Raw genomic sequence first — 14820 nt, 5'->3', positions numbered from 1 at the left:
CACACAGAAAGAGTAGCTATGAGGGAAATAAGCTTAATGATGGAGCAGCATGGAATAGGAACACCATAAAATAGTAAAGAGAAACTGGTGAGAACCAAGATAAAAGCTAAAGAATGAAGATGTTAAAAGTCATTAAGTAAAGATAGCACCAGGCTTTCCACCAACATACAGTGTTATCAACTAATTAGAAAACACAAGTAAGTAGAATTTCTGAAGCGCAATAATTGGGTTTTTTTAGTTGAACATTTTAAAATATGCCTAAGGTACATAGTACAGAAATGCTGCACCTACACAGATACAAAATACACTATATTTTGTTTTGTAACCAGCTGCTTTAGCTTGGTGAGAGTCTAACTTCATATACTCTGAAAGCAATCACAGAGGTTGAGTTGCCAGTTTACTTAAACAACTTGAAGCAACACAGAATATTAAAATCAGCATATAGTGCAACATGAAAGGCTGTCACTTTGATATGGGATTACAGATCACAGGAAATAGGTCACATGAATCTTCTAGACAATTACATTTCTAAGGACTAAAAAATGCTATGGAAAAATAATTCCCCCCAAGTTAAACCAATGCTTCATTTTTAATAAGTATAAATAAACCAAAGGACTAACCTTTGGTTAGTTATATGGAAAACATGTGGCTAAGCCTTGAGCCAAAAGCAGCTTGGATATATCCGATCTGTTAAATGAATTTTTGTAGGTGTACATTTGAGGAAAATTAATTTTTTACTCTGAGTTTAACTAGAGCATTTACTACAAAACCCCAAATAGTCTAAATCTAATATGATTAAAGTATAATTTAATTTTCTAGTACTTGAAAAAGTCTGAAGAGCTTAGACAAATACTGTCTGACTTTCCTAGCTAAAAAATTAAGATGTGATTTCTTGTATCAAAGCCTGAGTCCCTCAATGAGCTTTGATTTGTCTGTGATACTAATGGTCCTGGACCATTAAGATACAAACAAATTTATAATATGAGCACACCCTGGATTGTTTCAGTCAAAGACCAATTATGCACTGCCCATCACACTTTAGTGCAGTTACTTTCTTGTTTGATCACAACATATTTGCCATTCGATCCAAGCCAAACAATTGTTTGCCTTGCCCTTCAAAGCAGGATTGTTTCCAGCTCTGTAGTCCAGAAAAAGCAAAGTCTGCCTAAGTTTTTTATTGAACTGGGTGGAATTCAACTTTACTGTCTTCCAATGCAAACTGTATTAAATCCCACCCAAAGTGAGCATACAACTAAGGCATCCAGATCCTAACACAGCTAATTAGAATGCTACTTAGGTGGCATGGCTGCTGAATCAGTTGAAACAACATATTCCCAGGAATGAAAACTTGTGGTATTTACATATGTTGTGGACCATCATTTCCAGTCAAGTAAATTAAGGACTATGTGAGTCATATTTGTGGCACATCCAATTATTTTACAGATTAGTTCCACCTACTCTGTTCAGGGCTTTTGCCATTTTAATCTTCACGCTTAATACTTTCTCACTTCATTCCTTGTAGTGAAAACTTGGTATGATTCAAACTATACACTGCGGATTTACTTCTGCTCATACTTCAGAGGTCAGGAACTTGTTAGTAATCTCACCTTTCTTGTTTGGCTGTATATCACTAGAATATGGTTGGACTGTTAAACCTTTGGGTGATACTCTACCAAATTTTGCTCAGAGTGGACCTAACATCAGGTTCATTAATTTAAATGAGTATGTGCAGAGTAGTGGTTAGTTGAATACTACCCTCAGTCTTCAGAATATTTTACTGGAGATGTGGAAGTTGAAGAAGCAAAGTTAGTTTGTACCTACATACCAACTATCTATTAACTTCTGATACAGTACAATATATATTGCAGTGCCTCTCTGCCTTTCCTACCCTGCTGGGAAGCACAGTTTCCACGTCATTTTTGATAAGCAGTCACAAAGCTCTCTGAATGAAGAAGCAGTCTCTGGCAGATTATACACACAAAGACAGCCTGATTTCTAAGAACTGCCTAATGAATTGTAGCCATAAATCTTATAGCTTGTGGAGAACATTATGTCTTGGAAAATGTAGTTCCAATACTTGGTGACTGCATAGGTTAACACAGACAGAAAGGAAAAACTTTAGATGCAATTTATGAACACCAGCAAAAATGAATATAGCTGGACGGGTTCAACTACAATCTTAGGGTGGGTTCTGAAATCCAAGATTTGCTCCAAATGTGCAAAAATGTCACAGACTGCTAAGAGTCGTAAGTAAGTTTTTGCACCAATTTAAGCCTTGTTTATATGGGATTATATGTGGGTTAAACCACAGAGCCTAGGACTTGCCGATCAGAAGGTCGGCGGTTCGAATCCCCGCGAGGGGGTGAGCTCCCGTTGCTCGGTCCCAGCTCCTGCCAACCTAGCAGTTCGAAAGCACCTCAAAGTGCAAGTAGATAAATAGGTACCACTCCAGTGGGAAGGTAAATGGCATTTCCGTGCGCTGCTCTGGTTTGCCAGAAGCGGCTTAATCATGCTGGCCACATGACCCGGAAGCTGTACACTGGCTCCCTCGGCCAATAAAGCGAGATGAGTGCCACAACCCCCGAGTCGGTCATGACTGGACCTAATGGTCAGGGGTCCCTTTACCTAATTTACTATTCAAAGTTTAGAGACTGCCAATCCATGCTTGGTGTGTTGCTGTGCTCTATACTAATTTTAGAGTCTCATCTGATGATTATTTTGCAATAGGCAATGCAGCCCATTTCTTGTATCTAATTTCATCACATGGATGACATTGGTCATACAAAATGGCCAGGTGTATATAAAATGAGCAAGAAGTTCCAAGCTCCAAATGCTGTTTTATGGATTTGGGACTCAGCAGCAGTTCTCTAAATCCCTTCTTTCAATAACTTTTTCTTGCTCCTATGGTTGCTTTGCAGCACCTCTAAACTTCAAATGAACAGAGGCCACCAGTACATTTCATAACAGCCCAACAGAGGTAGCTGCTAGACCATACTCAAAACAACTGACCTACTAGGCTCTAATAAATTTACCCATCTCTTGAGACATCCACTTCTGATTTCCACATGCCGGCAAATATTTACAATGGGAAACTTTGGTTTCTGATTAATAATTTCATGCATATTAACTTCGATAGAAACAATTATCCACTTTTGGTACTGTTTGAGCAATGGCTGTGCATATACAAATAAATGCAGCCTTGAATTTGAAACAAATAAGAAATCCTTCCTCACAAGCTGATAGGGCGTTGAACACAAAGAGGTTAATCCAGTCAACAGTAGGCTCAGGAATCAGACGGAGGAATGAAACAAACTCTTATGTTCTCCAGGGATTCACACATAGGCACCATGGCCACAGTGGGCTGGATCAAACATACACTGTCCAACTGTTTACTCCAACACCCACGTTTGCTTGAATATTTTAGTCCACCAAGGATTAATATTATGTAGGGACAACACTGTAACCTGTTTGTACTGGCACTGCCTGAAACATCTATTGGGCAAAGGAATGAAAGAATGCGGTAACAATGAAGTACCTTTCTATCCAATGAAAGGGACTGGCGTCCAGAAAAACAAAGAAGTCCCCCCCCACCCCAAAATATGATCTTATTAGGCTTCCGCAAAGTAAGTTGATGCTCATTAGCTTAGGAAAATATACAAATTTGTGGGGGAGGGTCTTCTGTGGCAATTAGGCAAAACAGTACCACCATGTTCAGAGGCATTCAATTTCAGACTGCCAGATGCTAAGGGCAAACATCATAGATGGCTATCTCTACCATTCTGATTGTGAATCTTTAAGAGCTATCTGGCTAGCAATTACCATATACAGTGGTGCCCCGCAAGACGAACGCCTCGCAAGACGGAAAACCCGCTAGACGAAAGGGTTTTCCGTTGCGGAGGCGCTTCGCAAAACGAATTTCCCTATGGGGTTGCTTCGCAAGACGAAAAAATCTTGCGCGTCCCCGCGTTTTTTCCCCGCTTTCCCCCCCTTTCCCTAAGCCGCTAAACCGCCTATCAGCTGTTCCGCTGATAACCCGCTTAACAGCTGATCGCGAAAAGCCGCTAGACAGCTGTAGCGCTAATCCGCTAAGCTGTCAATGGGCTTGCTTCGCAAGACGAAAAAACCGCTAGACGAAGAGAATCGCGGAACGGATTCTTTTCGTCTTGCGAGGCACCACTGTATAGCAACAGTGATAAACTGTATCAGAAATGGGAAGCTGTGGTCCTCCAGGTGTTCTGAACTACAACACCTATCATCCTTTATCTCTGACCACCATCTGGAGGGCTACAGGTTCTCCATCCCTGAACTAGACAGCTCTCTGGTCTGACCCACTAAGGCAATTCTTAGATTCTTAAAAAGCTTGCACAGAAAATTAGACTTGTTAAATATTTCCCCCAATAAAATCCGAGAGTTTCAAATATGCAGTCATGCTTAATTTTGCTCTTAATGTGCTCTGTTTGCTAAAGAGGCAATGTAAAAGCACCTATGGGAAGAGGCCATTTTCTTTTCCAGGTAACAGAAATACACATTATTCATTAGACATTTATAGTGCCAAATTACAAATTAAAACAAATCATTAGTGCCTCGGTACCTGATATCCTCTATGAAACACCACCACTACATATAAGCCTTATACCCATTTCTAATCCCCACTGTAGATCTACTTACCAAATCCCTGTGTAACACCCAGTTAGCATGTAGGTAATGAATACCATCTAGGATTTGATATAATAGAGATTTCACCATTCCCCGAGGTAACTGAACTGGCTTCTTGTTTGCTTTAGAAGCTCTGTGAAACTTTATTATGTGCTGAAAAATAGAAAACAAGCATAGTTAATAATGACTGGTACAAATATTTTGAGGCAATGCTTCAGCAAATAAAATCCTCCTGGGTTCATTAACCAGTATGGCATTTCTTGGGATTTGAACAAAATCATGTATAATTCTCCACAGAATTAACCATCCCCCGTTTAGTTAAGCACTGTGTTCATGTTTAGTGCTTTAGCTTCATATTACTATTATCTTCTCATCTTAATTTTATCTATCTTGTATATCACATTGTGTTAGTATTATACTCTCCTCACACTCACAAACCCCTTTTGCCATCTTTTGATTATTTAATAGGGTGTTTTATTATTTTTAATAAGATTTGAATGCTTTTTCATAATGCAATAAGAAAAGAAACTAAACAAAAACAAAAACAAAAACAGGAGAGACCATATCTTGAAGACTTCATTGTAAAATTGTATTTCTCTATTCACACTATAAAGATGTGACTACTGTATAACCATGTTAAAGAATGAAAAACTATTCATACGGTAAAGGTCATACGGTATATACCTGAAACATGATTTGTTCAGGAGCTTCACAAGCAGACCTGCACACATTTATAATGCTATGAATCTATGCATTTCCACCTTATCAACTGTACAGCCATTTTTTACTCATAAACTAAAGCTTCCAGGAAAATTTAAGTCAAAAAGAAAAACACTTTTAAACAATTTTTTAGTCCATCTCTTTATAATTTCATCCATCTTGACAATCTGACCCAAGCTTACTGATAGCAATAACAATAATAGTCTTTAAAGTTCATTCATCAGGGATCAGAGTTCCTTTAACTTCTTTGGATACTGCATACATATTGTTTAAGGGTCCAACATTTCTCATCTGATCCTTGAAACTAAGGCTCAAGTTAAAATCTAAGAATTATATTTTATAAGACAGACTACTGTAAAAATAGAGAAAGAGAAGTAAGACATTATAAAGAACCACTATGAAAGCGATTAACATTTTTCTTGGGGCCTTTGTGAGGAAGAACACATACAAACCATGCAGGAGATAAAAAATAAGTGTTCTTCTCATGTTTGCATCCATACATTATGCTGGAATTGCCAAGTACCATGCAAATATGAACAGACAGGTGTCTAAATTGTGGGATATACAACCAACATGCTTAAATCTAATTAATGCATGAAGGCCTGCCAGGCTTAGCTAGGTCATACTCCCTCAACCTTGGAAGAAAGGGCTACCAAACTCTGTTCTCTTTTTCCTTTCCACCATGTGAACCCAACCATTAAGAATGCTTAAGCTGGATGCTCCAAGCTTGGACTGTGTGGCTTTAGCAAGCCATCTTTGTGTATCAATAAAAATAATTTAGAAACCCATACCATTTTGGAAAATAAGTTGTGCTGCCTGTTTTTTATTGGTGCTGCATGGAAAAGAACATGAATCTGACCTTTAAGGAGTTTGTAAGTAAACCATTTTTAACTTACTATATGTGTGGTTTATTTCTATGCTAAGAGAAGTGGAGCACTTTGGAAGAAGCTTAAAAGGGGTTATTTTAAAGGTCTAACAGTCTATATTTCCACAGTTTGCTGCATGTTTTGTGATTTTAAACATCTGCTGGGGCTCTCTCACCAAAGAGTACCGTATTTTCCCATGTATAAGACGCCCCCACGTTTAAGACCAGGGGTCAGCAAACTTTTTCAGCAGAGGGCCAGCCCACTATCCCTCAGACCTTGGACTATATTTTGGAGGGGGGGAAATGAACAAATTCCTATGCCCCACAAATAACCCAGAGATGCATTTTAAATAAAAGGACACATTCTACCCATGTAAAAACGCCAGGCAGGCTGCACAAATAAAGCAGAGATTTGTACACGGAAAAATCCAGGGAATTCTCCTTTTATTCTTTAACAAATCACAACTAAAAACCCAACATAAATGAGGCTCCTCAAAATAAGGTCCAGCAACTGGGTCAATTAATTCCTTTGAAGGATGGTATTAGAGCTGCTCAGGACTGCTCAGAACCACTTTCAGGGACATACATTCCCTTCTCTAAATCATCCCTCTGGCCAAACTAGTTGCTGACCCCGGCTCAAAGAACAACATTATGTAATTTTTGTGCTCATTAATGCTTGGTACCAACTTCTTTTCTTTTAGGCACAAGCAAAAACTTCACCAGGCACTGAAAAGTATTTCTTGGGTCCTATTATTTTTTTAAAAGCAACAACAACAATGCCAACGGTTAATTGTGCTGTTATATGCTGATTGTTTTGTTTGCATTTATTGATGTTTATTTAAAAGATTTTAAGGCAGTCTGATTCTTCATGTTCATAGTCCGTGACATTTAACTAATGCAGAATGCTTAAATATACAGTGGAAAAGAGGAGAGCTTCCCACACAGAAAACTGCCATGTTTGAAGCGATGTGTGAAGCTGCCCCAAATCAAGGACAAATGTGTATTTCAAAGAATGAAAATGAAAGGAACACTGTGTACTATGGAGCAGTTTACACATCACTTGGGTCTTTTTCTTTCCATGTAGCATGCTTCAGAGATGAGCAATCTGCTGCAGAACCAATTTATTGGTTTCCAAACAATAGTAACCATAGCCCATTACCTGCTAACAAACAAACTTCCTTACCCAAAGGTCATGTTCCGCATAGTCAAAGAGAAGCCACACTTTTCTATCGGCATGAGACAGAAACACTTTTTGCAGAGAAATTACATTTGGATGTTTCAGCTCCCGAAGCAGCTGTAAAACAAATGCTATCCATTAGGAAGGTGTTCACACACAAGCCAGAAAACAGAATCGACAATTCTTTTTATAATTTTAAGTTCTTTAAATAAGCTGGGTTTTCAGAATTAATATTTGATGCTCTTAATCCACAACAAAGAATGAATGAACAAAAGAAAAGAAAAAAGAATATGGGCTTCATTTTAATTAAAGAGGTATAAAGAGTTTATGTCTATAAAGACATAAACCAGACTACAACTAGGTCAAATGTACCTCCCTCAGGATGCAATGATGCTACTGAAATTATGCTTATACAAATCATGGCATTATGCACTAATCAACTGCATTTTCCATATAGCATCACACAAAGCTCCTGTATAACAAATCAGACAATTGTACACACTCACTGGCAGAAACTCTCCGGGGTTTCAGACAGGGGTCTTTCCCAATCCTACCTGGAGATGCAGCGAATTGAATTGTATTTGAATATAAAGCTTTTAGATGCAATATGTACTGTATCTTCCATATATGAAAATGTGTTTCAAGTTGCCATAACTGAAATTATATTCACTAATGAAAAAGGCTTAATTTACCATTAAAATTACTTACTGCTATTTCTCTGCATGCAGACATAGAAATTCCAGTACCTTCTATTTGCTTTAGAGCGTAATCTTTATCATCTTTCCTGTGAAAGAGAGAACAATCTTCAAAAAGTGCACTGTAAACTCAAAAGTAGCCTTATGAGCACTATTTAGAATCAAACACACAATTAAGTGTTTGGAATGGGAACAGAAACCAAGCAAGTATAGAAAAATATTTAGAGTTGAATTTTAAACTGAATACATGAGAGTCCAATCCGACCACAAAACTTCCCACCCCAGAAAGAAATATTTGTCCTGAAAACACTTATGCTGAATCATTCATAATTTTCTAACAAATAAAAGCGGAAAAAATCAGTGCATAGACATGACTTTTGTGGTCGTCTCTGCTTTTATTAGCAATGCAGTCTCTCATTTTCTAAGTGCTTTGACTTCATAGTTCTCTGGAGTAGCATTTAAATTGGATTTCATAACAGAACACTCACCACACAGGTCATTCCAGGAATTTGGCTTTTGCAATGTTAAGATATTTTACAGCTTTCACAAAGTCAAAGTTTGATAAGGGAACTAACCCAGGTAAGAATGGGATGAATTTGTCTAACTGGGGTCCAGGGAACAGACGCTGCTGCAGGGTGGGTGTGGGATCAAATAATGAATTTATTCCCAGTCACTCAGATATAAACACATACTTTAAATTGCAGAAGTAAACACATACTTTAAATCAGAAGTAAACAAACTGGTTCTGCAAAATCTACTTGCATCTTTGCTCATATTTTATGGCATATGCTTAAATTTCACCCCAATGTGGCCTAGATCCAGAAATCTAATGAGTGCGACTCACAAGTCACTTTGTTGGGGACAGGAAGTTATTTGTTCATTTTCTCTTCTTCTTTTAGCCCCCAAAGGCTGGGGGACCCTTTAGGACAGGGTGGAAGGTGACACGGGGTGCTACAGGGAATATCAGAAACACTATCTCCAGAAACAGTCCCCACTGGATCAAAATGTTTTTGTAGCACTTGGACATGATTTTCAAGAAGCAGTGAAGTACTGGGAGGACAAATATAAGTATTGGTCAATGGCAGTATATGGTTAAGTGTCTGGCATGAGGAGAAAACATGCTAACTTTTAAGGCGCACTGTCGCCTTTTGTAGGGACTCTGAGTAGACTAAGCAAAGTAGGTGCTTCTACACTGTTGACTAAGTAACAGCTTGCATTCATAGCCATTTATAGACTTTAGCTAGCAAAAGTATTATTATTATTTATTAAATGTGTATGCTGCCCTTCATCCGCAGATCTCAGGGTGGTTCACAATAGTAGGAGGCTGCGCAAACAGTTTGTTGGGTTATTGGGATCACTTCCAACCCCAAAGACTGTCAACTCATTTTCCTTCCCCTAACACAGAATCCACAATTCCCAGGATTCTAAACTGGTTGCTAGATTGCAGGCTTCATATCAAATTTCACACAAAGAACTTTAGAAGATTAGCAGCTCAAAATCTGGACAACTATAAGGAAAGAATACTTAATGCCACTGGAAGACATTCAGGTTTTTAATTCTGTTGGAACGTTAAACCTGGTATGGTCAACCTTAATTCCTGGAACCAAGACAGCTACAAATGAATTAAAAGAAGCTCAGGGTGTTGTATGTGGTTTCCCCATCTTAGCCTCACAGCAGCCCTGTAACTAAGCTCAAGAGACAAAGCAACGGTTAGAAGCATAGTAAACTTTATGACTCCCACACGGTAACCACTACATCATAATGGCTCTTGCCTTTGGCAGGATATTATCAATATGTTCTAATACACTGTTAATTAGAAAGTTGCATCAGCCTTGATTAAGGAAACATGCACTTTGCAATCTAATACTTAAAACCATTATCTATCTCACGAAGAGGCAATCATTCAAGATGATACTGCATCACAGCACTAAATAAAGATGTTCTCCCAGGATGTGGTCACATAGCTTGTTACCTTTCCCACCTGCCTTCATACTAACTTTCTGGTATAAATGTAACTTCCTCCACGTTGCCTGTTACACAAAGCAAGCACCTGTGGTTTTAAAGCTGCCTTATTGAGAAATGAGATCAGAAATAGGGCCGTCTCTCATTTTTCTGACAGAACAGAAAAGCCACAGAAGTGTCACATTAAGTTTCTTTACTCAGTTTGCCAAAAGGCACTACAGTACCTGAAATCACACTTGAAATTTCAGATTTTGAACAAACAAAAAAAAATCAGGTCCCAGAGCACAGCCTGAAAGCACAGGAGAACTCTAGTGTTGCTGAAGTTAAGGAGGTGTCTGTCTGATCAGCGCCTCAAGAGACTGATGCCTCATGTATGCCACCTTGGGTTCCAGGTTGGAAGAAATGAGAGATATAAATGGATATTTATTAATATTAATAATTATAATTTCCTGGGTGGGATTCTGAATTTTAAATTTAATTTTAAAGAGCGTATGATGGGAAAAGCATATACAACACCCCGAGCTTCTTGGAAGAAGTGAAAGATTTAAATGTACACGATCAATAAAACCCCTGGTGTTGATTTTCTGGTCTTTGCTTAATTAATCTAGGTCTGTTGTAGCTGCTCTTAAATAATATAAGCTAGGACTTGTGATTCTTCATTCTTCCCCCGAATGGATGGTGAGAAACAGAATATTGGCCTTCTAAAACTGCCTTCTTTCTTTCTTTTAATTCGCTTGTAGATGTCTTGGTTCCTATCTTCACTGGAAGTCCATGAGTTCTAGCACTATGAGTCAAACTTTTCTTTGACTACTTTCTCTAAGATATGCAGAATTTGATAAACTTATATCATGTCACCTCTTACTGGCCTTTACTCCAGACTGACTCCAAATTGTACATAGTTCTGATCATCTCACCTCAAAAAGGATATTGTAGAGTTGGGAAAGGTTTCTTCTATGATGAAAGGTTGCAGCATCTAGCCATCCACTACAACCACAAGGTTTCATCCTAGTCAGTCATCACCAGTTCAGACCACATAAGTGTATGTGTGAAATAAAGCTTTTGCCCCAATATGTATTATTTTATACTTGTTTACATTGAATCGCATTTGCCATTTTACTGCCGATTCACTCAATTATGAGAGAACCTGTTGAAGCTTTTCATAACTGCTTTTTGCTTAAACCACTTTGAACAATTGGGTATCATTGGCAAATTTTGCTATGTTACTGTTCACACCAAGGCTAAATCATTTATTAACAAGTTAAAAAACAATGGTCCCAATACTAAAGCGTTCTGCAAAAGTTAGTTGCATCTTTGCTCTACGTTCTACATCCTGTCCATTTACAGTGGTACCTCGGGTTAAGGTCTTAATTTGTTCCGGAGGTTCGTTCTTAACCTGAAACTGTTCTTAACCTGAAGCACCACATTAGCTAATGGGGCCTCCTGATGCTGCCGGAGCACGATTTCTGTTCTCATCCTGAAGCAAAGTTCTTAACCTGAAGCACCACATTAGCTAATGGGGCCTCCTGATGCTGCCAGAGCATGATTTCTGTTCTCATCCTGAAGCAAAGTTCTTAACCCGAGGTACTATTTCTGGGTTAGCGGAGTCTGTAACCTGAAGCGTATGTAACCCGAGGTACCACTGTATTTCTACTCTTTGTTTCCTATTTCTTACCTAGTCCCAAATCCATAAGTGGACATCCTCTTACTCCATGACTTACTTAGGAGTCTTTGAGAAGGAAGAAAAAGTCTGCCTAAAAGTCATGTGGGAGCAGGAACGGGGGAGAGAAACACACAAACCTAACACTTAATTCTGGCTCTCTGCGACTTGCCTACATAGCACTAAACCAAGGGTGGGGAGCTGGATTCAGCCAGTGGGCCAGAGCCACAGCACCACTACTTGTCACTTTGTAAGGTAGGAAGGGCAGTCCACCAGTTGTCAGTAACAGTACATTGTATGATGTCAGGTGATTCAACTTCAAAAGGAAAAATCAAGAACTCCAGAATAAAGTTGTCAAATTCAAATACAACCACTTCCACAAGCATCAGAAGAGAAATAACTAAGTACACAATTTAGACTGCAATCTCAATTATTTGTTTTCAATTTAGCCCCCATGACCTTACCTGCCATGTGCCTAACATCATATGACATCAGGTGATAAGACAGATGTGTGGTTTGGGCCAAACTATGCTGTGGACCAAATGGGGTGGACCATTAGAGATTCTCAACTGTTGCACTAAAACGTGACTGAGTGATTGTTAGCAAGACTTGATTTTTTGCAACTAAACTGACATCTTCACTGTGATAGAAGTTACTGGCTAATGCTCCAATAAGCAAGTTATTTAACATAGAAGAATGCAATGAAACTCTCAAAAACTAGAGAGTGCAACTAATCTGCATGGCATTTTGATCAAGGTAGGTGCTAACTCATAACTGAGGATTAGCTGCACTTAAAGTTTAAGGTTCTTATTTTCGTAATCTGTTGTCTTGAACAATGCACTTCAAACTGTATCTATTAGTTTCATGTAACTGTTAAAAAGCACACAGTGGAAAAGACAACATGAAATCCTGTATACAATTCTCAGCACCATTTTCTGGAATTGCCCTGCAAGACAAAATCAGAACCTGAAAGCCATACAAAAGTCTAGAGAGGGAAGTTCATGTTTAAGTTAACAGATGACCTCATTTATGTAAATATTAAACAAAAAGGGAGGATATTATTGAGAAAGACTTGCACCTGCCCTTGAAAAAAATCTTGATATTTATTAAGTGCTACATAATTGTCACATTTGCAACAATTCTGAGTTCCCAGAAATACATTTTTCCTCTTTTTTCAACTCCCAGCTCTCATCTCTTTTACTGCTTAGACACAGCTGCTAGTTACTGGACATAGCAGTTCATGTGCATAAGACAAAGACTGTCTTTGTTTAGAGAACACAAATATTCATAGTTTGAGAACTATGCAAACTGTTGATCTTTCCGTTTTCAAGAGAGAATAGGTACTGTCCAAGTATGCCATAGCCTGCAGACCCACTGAAATCAATGGACTTAAACTACTTAAGTTCACTGATTTCAGTGGGTCTGCTCTGTTTATGGCTAAAGCCGGATAACACCCAAAAGAGGGATAGCACCAGGCTTCAGATGGCCAATGCCTCCATCCTTCTGTTTGCAGCATACTCTTTCACCCTGCTACTGCCTATTCTTCCTGCTCTCTGCCTACACCCATTTTACTTAAAGAAAGAGAATTCACTGGTGCAGTAAGCAGCAGCAATGCGGATAGCTTCTTTGCCACCTCCTCAGCACTTGACTCTGAGAAAGGAGCAAAAGGGGTTCTTCTTCAGTGACAGTGAGCCATTCTGGGTGAGGTGACCAGGAGAATACCTGTGCCACTGCTAGGGTTTGCCTCAGCAATTAATTTAAACCGCCCCCCCTCTGGTCTTTCTAGCAGTCATGGCAAACCACAGTTGCAGCACAGGCATCACCCAGAATTTCTGGCTCTGAGAAGGAACCCCTTGACGCCTTCTCAGAGCTCAGGCAAGGCAGCTGAGGGGGCCAGGCAGCTAGCTGGCTGTTGTGGATGCAAGCAGAGTTTGAAAGCCACACAATGCCTCAGCAGGTCACCTGGGCCTGGCAGGAAGGCCCTTCTGAGACCTGGGACCTTCAACCAATGCCCAACCTGGCTGTCGGCCACTGATACCAGGCCTGACCCAATAAGTGTAGGTTGAACTCACTTCTTTTCAAGCTTAATTTTAACTAGGTTATTTAGAAAATAAAAAAAAAATATTATAAGCCTTAAAAAAGCAATCATTTATCATACACACTGCGTAATAAAAGGCAGGCACAAAGTAAGAGGAGATAAGATCAACAGTATGAAAGAGAAAGGGAACCATTTAGCATAGAATGGAGGAAAATAGGGTCGTGGCCAGTACACAAAATGGTAAACACAATTTGTTTAGTGTGTTGCATGGTGCTCTGTACGAGAGAGCATAACATGCAGGGAACCTAAAATAAGCAAGAAGGAATTATTTGCTGCACACAACCAAATTGTTAAGCTTACTTACTGCCAAAGTGCTGGTGGCAGTCAACAACATAAACAGGATCAAAAGGACTAAAAGGCTTTAAAGGATATTAAGTTCTATTAATGGCGATAGTATTATGGTCAGAGTACACCTGGTGAATTGCAAACCAAACTTCACCCATCATGAAAACATGCCTTGAAAAACACTGAAGACAGCACCTGAAATCGGGCTAGTGAACAGAACCTAGCAATTCCAATTTTGCTTGAGCTATATTAAGGTTAATAGAATTAAGAATGTATATTCTCTTACCGCTAAATGCTTCAAAATATTAAAAATATATCTGCATCATACAATTATCTGAAACTAGATCCTCCTGAATACAGTGACAAGCTTGATGGGTCCTTCATCTAAATAAGAAAGAACATTACAGTGGTACCTCTGGTTGCGAACGGGATCCATTCCGGAGGCCCGTTCGCAACATGAAAGGAACGCAACCCGCAGCAGCGCGTCTGCGCACGCGCGGGTTGCAATTCGCTGCTTCTGTGCATGTGCGTAACGTCATTTTGCACGTCTGCGCATGTGGCGAAACCCGGAAGTAACCCTTTCCAGTACTTCCGGGTCATCGCAGGACGCAACCTGAAAAAACGTAACAAGAAGCAAACGTAACATGAGGTATGACTGTACTCTAAAGTTCCTAATCATGACCATTTCCACAGATGCTGCATAAG

At 39.2% G+C, this 14820-nt stretch overlaps 1 protein-coding gene across 3 annotated transcripts in view; it reads right to left on the bottom strand.

The window, feature by feature from the left end:
- The window catches only part of CDK8 (cyclin dependent kinase 8), a 40331-nt gene that overhangs the window by 18147 nt on the left and 7364 nt on the right, over window positions 1-14820 (bottom strand). For all 3 annotated transcript variants that reach the window (XM_077927101.1, XM_028726371.2, XM_028726372.2), the window contains exons 2-4: window positions 8127-8202; window positions 7425-7535; window positions 4669-4809 (exon numbers count right to left, since the gene is read on the bottom strand). In XM_077927101.1, coding sequence (XP_077783227.1) covers window positions 4669-4809; window positions 7425-7535; window positions 8127-8150 — 276 coding nt within the window. In that variant the 5' untranslated portion in view covers window positions 8151-8202. The remainder of the gene's footprint in view (window positions 1-4668; window positions 4810-7424; window positions 7536-8126; window positions 8203-14820) is intronic.

Source organism: Podarcis muralis, chromosome 4 (genome assembly GCF_964188315.1).
Source record: "Podarcis muralis chromosome 4, rPodMur119.hap1.1, whole genome shotgun sequence".
Classification (NCBI taxonomy): domain Eukaryota; kingdom Metazoa; phylum Chordata; class Lepidosauria; order Squamata; family Lacertidae; genus Podarcis; species Podarcis muralis.
The sequence above is the reverse complement of the archived record's forward strand: the minus strand, read 5'-3'. Positions and strand labels throughout refer to the sequence as shown.